Here is a 9,259-nt window from a genome sequence, read left to right as displayed (position 1 = left end):
AGTGTCGTTAAAAATATGTGGTGTTTGTCAGCTGGTAAAGTCACTCTCGGAACATTCTAGATCTGTTGACGGTCTGTATGTAATCAAGCCTGGATCAAGCAAACAGTGATTGATATCATGAGCACCGACCCATCTCGTCGATCATTTGTCGACCCATCTCGATCATTTGTTTCTTTAGAAAACGCGGGCTGCTTGGACCAATAAAACTGGAACACTCGAGAGGTCGTGAAAAATAGCCCATGTTTCTGCTATCCGAGTGTTTGTGGCTTTTTCAACATAACATTTAGTATCGTTAGGTCACTTTTTCATCTTGTCTTTCCAAAACGTATATCGGCGGTTTCTCGATCACATATATTTCATAACATTATAAACTGACGAGCAAAAGAAAGTACACAGGTTATGTTTCTCCAATAAAATAAAAATAACAAAACCTTTAGATGAAATAAATGGATAATGTACGTTTTAAAAGTATTTTTATCTGCAAAATGACATTGTACCAATAAACAGCAACGAAGTGATGACCACTGCAGACGGTTTCTACGATGCTGGAAGGTGAAGGCCATAGCAAGCAGTGTTCGGCAGGCCCATACTATGCAGCACGAAGTTGTCTTATCACTATGAATCGGTTTCCGCAGTTACCCAGTAATGTGGCTGATGATGACGTCATCGCCAACATCCGGTTGCGTAAGTGAGTAACCCGCAGATTGCGATCCTCTTCGGGTTGTTGCGACTTTTGCACGTCCACATCTGGGTAGATCACATATCTTGCCTCTCATATTGAAAGGGTTAAATAGCTGAATTAGGATTTGTCTTGTGCAACCCAATGCCCTTGCAATAGGGCTGTTGAAAACACACATTTGTGATATTCCTGTGGCCCCGCCGCTCTCGTTGCGCGGACGTCAGTCTTGGCATTTTCTTCACTCTGTGCGAAAAGTATTCGGGCATCGGACAATAATCACAATTTTGCAAAACTTTGTGCGAAACACTTACAAACGTTTTGGTTGCATTTTGGAAAATTAAACATGATAGTTTCGTTCTATACAATCACTGTTATCAATAAGTTTACTTGTTAGATCGCAAATTTGGGATTGCAGCTACAATTACATCTGTGTATTTTCTTTTGCTCGCCAGTGTATCTCATTGTATCACATGCACTCAACTTTCCAATAACTGTAACAACTTCGACAAATATAAGTCCAGGTCACTCATTTTAAAGATTTTCCGAAAGCGATTTTGTTAGAATTGAAAGTGGGCAGTAATTTGCAACAATTTAAGGTGTAGATCACACAAACGTATGCTTAGCGGATTACCCGAGTGAGTGAGTGATTGAGTGAGTGATTGAGTATGGTTTTGCACCGTTTTATGCAATATCACACCGGTGGACTTCAGAAGTGGGCTTCACACATTGTACCCATGCATGACGAGCGAACACTTTAACCATTGGGCTAGTTGGAACCTGCTCATGCCACTCGTTTTAAAAGAATATACAGGTGCCCTGAGCATGTATCAGCTGCTTGGATATGTGCGCTATATAAATGTCTTAAAATATAATAATGATGATAAATAAAATACTATGTAAAAAAATGTTCAAAGCGGTCCAAGTGCGTAAAAGCAGCTCTTAAGACTTAGGGCACTTCACTGTGCAAATGTGGAGAAGACTCATTGCTTTTTCTCTTTTCTAATTCATTCAAGCTAGATACAATTACATTTAAGACATGACAGAGTAACCTGTCACAGATTGGTGAAATAACTACTTTGACGTTGATGGTGGAATCAAACATGTTTGCGCTAATCTTGATATAGTCTTTATAGGTGACCCATAAGCAACACTAAACTCATACATTGTACATGTGAGTAAATCTGGTATATTCTGTCAAATAAAAACAGATTTAATTAATGTAAAATATTTTGGAACCCCATTCCCTACACACACACACACACACACACACACACACGCGCGCGCGCGCGCGCGCACTCACGCATGCACACATTTTGTTGTGAGATGTTGATGATTTTTATAGGGTTGCATGTACAGTGTGAGCGACCCCGCACCCACCCACGCAAATTTCAAATCATGAGATCATGAAACTGCGAATTCGCGATAATGTCCCTTACAGTGTTTCATACACCAAGAGGCAATGTATCGCCAGTTTGCTTTCGTCATCACTCGCCCCTTTCCGTAACCTGCTAATCGGCGTGTCCCGGTATAACACGAGTGGGTCAAGTACTTGACCAATGTTTAGAGGGAACGGGTCGAAATGGTTGTAACACGTAAAACTAAACTCAGTCACTCACTCATTCACTCACAATTTCGCAACATAGATAGAACAAGATAATGTGTTCGTGTTAGAGATACCATTCCTTGCACGAGATAAATGTGTGCGTGATAGAGACACCATTCCTTTCACGACACATTCAGGTATGAAGAAGACCTTGATAGGCAACAGATAAGGAGATTCGTCGTTGCATGCTGGCCAAAAGTACACCTGATGACTACGCAGACCTGCACAATTCGAATACAGCCGCATCATATGCTATAAGGATCGCTGTACACGTGAAAAATAGCATTTCTTTATGTTCAAGGCTGACCAATGCAATAACCCCAGACATATATGGTCATTATGAGCAAAATATTCAAGTGCAGTCTAAGAAATCTAGTTCTTGATGCATGCACCATTCGTAACTACTCGTCTCTTTCATTCACCTATAGGAGGACTCGTAGTCCTCTCGTACGCCATTATTGCCAAGAATCGTGACAAACAAATAAATCGCGCGTAGTAAAATGCATTTCAAGACATGAAATTGGCGGAACATTTGAACTTTGAAACTTCCCTACACTATACAAAGCACAATTTAAACATAAACTTTGAGCTAAAAGATGAACAGCTTTCAACACTGAAACATATTTGCAAAGGGAATGACCGTATAGCTGTTTTGCCCACGGGATGTAGATATTCTAAGAGCCATGTTTGGAATGTCAAAGTTAGCTTTCGTTGATAGTAGTACTAGACATGGCATCGTGTAATCATAGACTATTTTCATCTTCATGCCCGATTGCGCTTAGACAGGACCCAGTCGTAAACATGGTCACGAGAGGGGTACGAGAGGCCATCCTGCTTGGCGGAATGACACGAGTGTTACGAATGATGCATCCACGTGTGTGTGGTATCCACTGGAGGACATGTGTGGTCAGATTCGTGTGCTGTTACGGGCTGGTGGATGATTTTCAAGCATAACCAGCCTTTGGCAATTTTGGTGTTTTAATTAGCCTGTAACCATGACAACCCTGTGATTGATATTAAGAACAAATATCATGGAATACTCAGCTCCCTAGGGATGATATAGACCAATCTGTCCCTTGGCTCTGGAAGGTAACAATTTCATATCCTACTCACATATCTGGTACCCACTCAATGCTAAGTGTACAGAGGCACTTTCAAACTGAGCAAGTTAGATTTACCCTGACATTCAGCAATATTCCAGCTACATGTTGGCACTCTGTAAATCGAGTTTAGACCAGACAATCCAGTGATTAACCCTGATTAGCCCATTGATCAACGCAACTGGGAACCCCTAACTTATGTCAACCAAGTCAGCGAGTTGGATCACCCAATCCCATCCTGTTAGTTACCTCACACAACAAGTACGGGTTACTGTAGGCCAATATTCTAATCCAGACCTTAGGGGGTACATTTGAACTGAGTCACTTGCCTTGTGCAACACCACACTTCACAACTCCATTACCTCTTACACTGAGAAAAGAAGTCATACAGATATGAATCCAGGAGACCTCAGTTCAGTGTCAAATACATTTTGTGAGTGAGTTAGTTTGGTTTGGATTTACACCGCACTCTGCAATATTCCAGCTTTGTGGCGGTGATTCTGTAAATATTCGCGTCTTGACCAGACAGTCCAATTATCAAAAGCATGAGCATCGATCTACTCATTTGGGATACAATGATACCATGTCAGTGAGTCTGGCCAACCAATCCTGTCAGTTGCCTTTTGCAACAAGCATGGGTTATTGAAGATCAATTCTGAGATCTTCATTTTGTACACATTCTAAACAAAGAACAAATTCACATAAGCATAATTTATTGTCTTGAAACATGCACACACAGTTTCCAGATACTAAACATGTGAAAACCCATAAGATTGGGCAAAAACATCTCTCAAATCAAAATTAATCAAAATCAGCACTAATACCCCTCATCACAAACATATCATTACCAAGGTAATCAAAATGATTTTTGTGGAAAAGTGAAAAGATTAACATGATTAACAAATTTATTCAGTCACGTATGTGGAGCACCAGCCAGATAGAAAACCCTTCAAACTTAAATGTACAGTGTTAGGAAAACCTGACTTGAAAATACACTCAGCACAGCCAGACATAGTCAAACAAAAGCACATACACATTGTGCAAACTGCCAAATATACTCAATAGTTGAATTATGAACATCTCTATGACTTCACTTAGTCATTTCAATAGTTATCTTCATGCAAGCTTTAATGACAAACACAAAAGTGCAATACAAAGAATGCTGAACATGCTGCATCCTACATCCATTTATCCTTGAGGTCATACATGCAGAAGTATATCACTGGATATATACTTAGTATCAAAAGTTGAGACTCACTTACAGAACACTAAATCCTAGGTATGTACAGTCAAATCTCGTTAATTCGACCTCTGTGTCAGACAATAGTCTTTATCTGACACTTTTGTTGGTAACAAATTGAACAAATGTAATTTAGTCTTATTTATTTAGTCTGACATCCTCATTAATCTGACAATTTGCTGTGCAATGGATGATGTAACGTGACTTGACTGTATACATCTGGTATATATGGCTACACTGAAGACTGATTTCTCCATCAACTTGGAGGAACCAACTGCAAACCTTATGCAGATGTATTGTACAGGGATCATGCATCAAATTGCTAAATGCATCTGCAAATATTGTGCATATGAACAGCTGTGTTCTGGTGTCATGTTTTGTTAAGAATTTTCACTGAACTTCAACATTACAAATTTGTAAACCAGTACCTTTAAACAATATGAAATATTTATCAAAAGTTTAGAACAACCGCCTCAAGTAAGTGCTCATATTTACACTACTTACAGTCTAGACTGTTGAAATGAATTATATGTAGTCTCCATCTGTTGTAGTGTGAATTTAGTAAGCATGTATTGAAGGTGTGGAAATCAAAGTTTTCTACTAGCCTGAATAATGTTTGTTTGTTGTTTGATGTTACACTCAGCAATATTCCAGGTATATGGAAGCAGTCTGTAAATAATCAAGTCTGAGCCCAGTGATCAACATCATAAGCACTGATCTACGCAATCTGGATATGAAGACGTATCAACCAAGTCAGGCAGCCTGACCACCTGATCCCACCATCAACACAAATCAATCCATCCTCCTCCCAAATTCAGCTCCACAGGTCTTTATTCTCAGTGTAGACTTGGTGACATCGCTAGACCCAAGCAATGAACAAAAATGGCCTGGGAAGTCATAACATCAATCATTCATATGCTTGATCCAGGTTTCGATTATTTCTTGGCCTGGCTGAATAATGAATAAAGCTAACAACAGCAATTGACCCTCTCAAGTTTGCTGTCCTGATTGTTCTAAGGATATTATAAACAAACCTGGTCTGTCCAAGTGGTCTAGTGCTAGTTCCATTCTTGGTGTACTTTCAGCACTATTACAGATATGACAAAAGAAAAATAGATTACCTTTCCAGTTATGTACATTATTATGTAGTAAAATCATCATAATTGTCATAATACCACAACTGGCTTTGGTCAGGGCTTATAATCAGGACATCAATTATTTTCATCAAAGGCACTGTAAATTAAATCGACTTTGTCAGACACACGCTTGCAACCAGTGTGTGAAAATTCGTTCCCTGTATTCAATTTGAAAAATGACATTTCTTGTACAACATCTGAAACAGCCTTTTTGTCAACATTCAGACCTTTCTTGACAATGTCTGTTTTAATACATTGCACAGTGTGGTGCCTTTCTAATGGCAGGAAAGGGACAAATACATCTATCACTTTCTGTGGAACCAATTTTGTGTACCAGAGGGGCTTTTCTGTCTGAAACACATAAGAAAAGTCGTCAATAGTAATGTGATCTCTGTGACGACCATCTGACAGCAACTGAAATACATGCTTATTGATTTCAGCCCCTTTGGAATTACTGAGCAAAAGAAATATCACAGGTCTGTCAGTTGCATTTTGATTGACAACCATGTTGACAGATTCATTCAATCCTTTCAGAACACCATTTGATGCCTTGTCCATTTCATCAAATATAACAAAATTGACGTAACATCGAGTGATGTTTGTTTCAATCCATTCTGGAATTTGTTGAGCATAAATATCATCTTGGGAACTATGAGCAAAATGAAGGGGAACTAATAACTTGTTTACTGTCGTGTATGGAAAGAAATCAGACACAATTTTGCTGACATAATTCTTTCCAACGCCAGTCCAACCATGAAGTGATATTACCAGGGGTTTCTGTGATGATCTTTGGTGCATTTCTGTCAAATATTTGTTAATCAGATCAGGTATGATCTCTGTTACAAGATGCTGGCCATACACTTTTGACCTCAAGTCTGTCCTGAGATCATTCACATCAAAGTCGGTAAAAGTTGAGCAAGTGGACTGAATCACTTTTAAAGCATACACTGAAAGACATACTCCAACAAAGATGTTGAACACTATGAATGACTTGAATGTCACTCCATGACTCTTAGATGGAGGATCTGAGGCAGTCTGGGCAGTGTGGTGAGTCAGTTTTCTTTGCTTAGCAGCAGGTGGTTTGCATAGAGACCGGAGGGGACTGGAACGATGACCCCCTTGGACATTTTCTGTCAGTCTTGGCATTTTTGGTGGAGGCTGTGAATGGTGTTTGCCCTTCCTATCACTCTTTGGTTCCAGAGATTGGCGTTTTGGACTTGATCGAGCAGGTGATTGGAAAGGTAAGCTGTGTCGTTTGGACAGTCTGAGACTTGCTGAGGAATAGGTTTTTTCATTATCTTTATTTGATAAACTCGTACCATGATCAATTATTCCAGTATTCATAGCAGGTTCTGACTTGTCAGTAGATGTTTTTGAGATCAGTCCCTCGAAAAATGAAGTCATGGATCCTGATATGTTCCCTTTTGAAAATGGATTCACACTGCTAACAATTTCACACCTGTCTTGGAACCTTGGAACTGAGTTTGTTACCATAGCAACCTGGTCATCATCCCCATCAGAAAAGCCTTCCATACTTTTTTCACTCTCCTTTGGGGAGAGCACTTCCTGCGCACGAAATCCTGAGAATGAATTCACCGCAGAGAAAACATTTCGACATTTGCTCCAGTTTGATTCTGGAGTTTGTAAATTTGGCTGGTACTGGTTTTCATAATTGTCTTGAGTTACCATGGTAACCATCTGAGGGACTAAGGGTTTGTATGCCATAGTGGTAGAAGCAGGGCTCTTCCTGAAAGCAGGGATGGTGTTGATGTAGGAGACGGCTCTCTGGCATGACTCCCATCCTGAGTGCTGCATCGGGGAGTCTAGTGAGGCAACATCTGGGTCACTATCACAGTCCATGGATTCCATGGTGACCTCAGCTCTCTTGTCAGTTCAGACTCTCAAATCTGAAACATATTTCCTTGTGTAAGAACATATATTCATGCAACAACTGACCTCTGTACCATATTCTAACCATGAATATCGACAACAACAGCCTTTTCATCCAATATAATTTTGTTTGTTGTTTAATGCTCTCAGTAATATTCCAGCTTCCACTGAATGACAGCATGTGCATCAATTTATGCACATGGGATATGGTAACATATGTCAGCCAAATCAGTGAGCTGGATCACATGATCCCTTTAGTTGGATACATTTGGTGAAGCTCTTAATCAGCCATAGATATTCAAGACCACTGTATTCTCAGTAAACTCCTGCTCTAATAGATGAATTCAGCAAATGATTTTTTTCCTAATAACATGACATGCTCTGAATAAAAATGATCATCATCTGTTGAAAGCCATATCTTCTGTACTATTAATGGAAATTATGTACTATTTTCCTGATAGTTTTGTTTCTGGAAAGCTGGTCTGTTTTTTTCTGATAGTTTTGTTTCTGGAAAGCTGGTCCCTGGTACCTATACTATAGAACCCACACATTAAATTTGTTGTCAAAGATCATTCTCTGATAGTCTTACGCGAACTCACATTGAGGTCTTGTCACAGCTTGACCTACAAAACCAATGATCTCGAACAAATAATTATAACGGCTTTTACTGAAAGATCGGATACAATCTACACTGAACACCGTACACAGCGATTTGTGCACAGTGAGCTGTGTTGTGATCCAACGTATGGTGTCTTGTGGCCGTAGCACCAAAGCTCTGAGTCTGTCCTCGTAAAGGAACTGAATGGAACTTGGCCTAGATCAGCTACATTCGTTTCTGTTTCAAACATCAAAAGGTGAACCTGAATCTACAAGAGAAATCTTGAAAACTGAAACCTCCAAAGTGTGATGATCAAATGCACACAACCTAATTCTTCGTCTTTCAGTCAGCTGATCACAGCAATTACTGGATCAGGTGAAATACCACAGAACCAGAGTTCTTCGCAGGTATGAAACTTTTACATACGACAATTCTCCGAATGTGACTGTTAGGTTAAAGTAGACGTGTATGTATCCCATTAGCTCAACATCACTGCAATCGTTCACACTTTCTTGACTCGTCATGTGCGTTGAAAGTGACGGGGATTTTCACCCAATGATATATCGTGACACATTTTCCACGGAAGTTTGTACTGACCAATAGAAAGTAACGAATCAAGACGCTGTTAACAGAAATATTTCACAATGCTGATAATCGTAAAACGAATAGAAATGCTTTCGCCAACCGTATAAACATTAATTGAAACATCCAAATGACAATCAGTCAACAGAGGCATAAATACATGTATTGTTGTGTCAGGTACATTCTGTAAGCAAAATAGTATCACAGATCATATAATATAGCAAAGAAATGAATGCCCTTGTCTCCCTGGGATGTTATTTTTTAACTAATCACATCTAAATATTCTTTGTTCAAAGAATAACAAAGCACTGGGTAACAATAACAGGGTGTTATCTGAGTTACCTGCACGGCTTCAACTTTACCAATAAATATGACAGTCCAAAACAACAAAAACGTAATAGAAATCGTTCAGATCGTTTAAAGGTTGTGAG

At 39.4% G+C, this 9,259-nt stretch overlaps 1 protein-coding gene across 1 annotated transcript; it reads right to left on the bottom strand.

The window, feature by feature from the left end:
* Window positions 1-4,078: 4,078 nt before the first annotated feature.
* Window positions 4,079-8,760, bottom strand: LOC137272548 (uncharacterized). Its single transcript, XM_067804935.1, has 2 exons — window positions 8,673-8,760; window positions 4,079-7,665 (listed from the first exon to the last, which is right to left on the bottom strand). Exon 2 carries the CDS (start codon window positions 7,625-7,627, stop codon window positions 5,834-5,836), a length of 1,794 nt encoding a protein of 597 aa, XP_067661036.1. The 5' UTR covers window positions 7,628-7,665; window positions 8,673-8,760; the 3' UTR covers window positions 4,079-5,833.
* Window positions 8,761-9,259: the final 499 nt, after the last annotated feature.

Source organism: Haliotis asinina, chromosome 2, assembly GCF_037392515.1.
Source record: "Haliotis asinina isolate JCU_RB_2024 chromosome 2, JCU_Hal_asi_v2, whole genome shotgun sequence".
Taxonomy (NCBI): Eukaryota; Metazoa; Mollusca; class Gastropoda; order Lepetellida; family Haliotidae; genus Haliotis; species Haliotis asinina.
The sequence above is the reverse complement of the archived record's forward strand: the minus strand, read 5'-3'. Positions and strand labels throughout refer to the sequence as shown.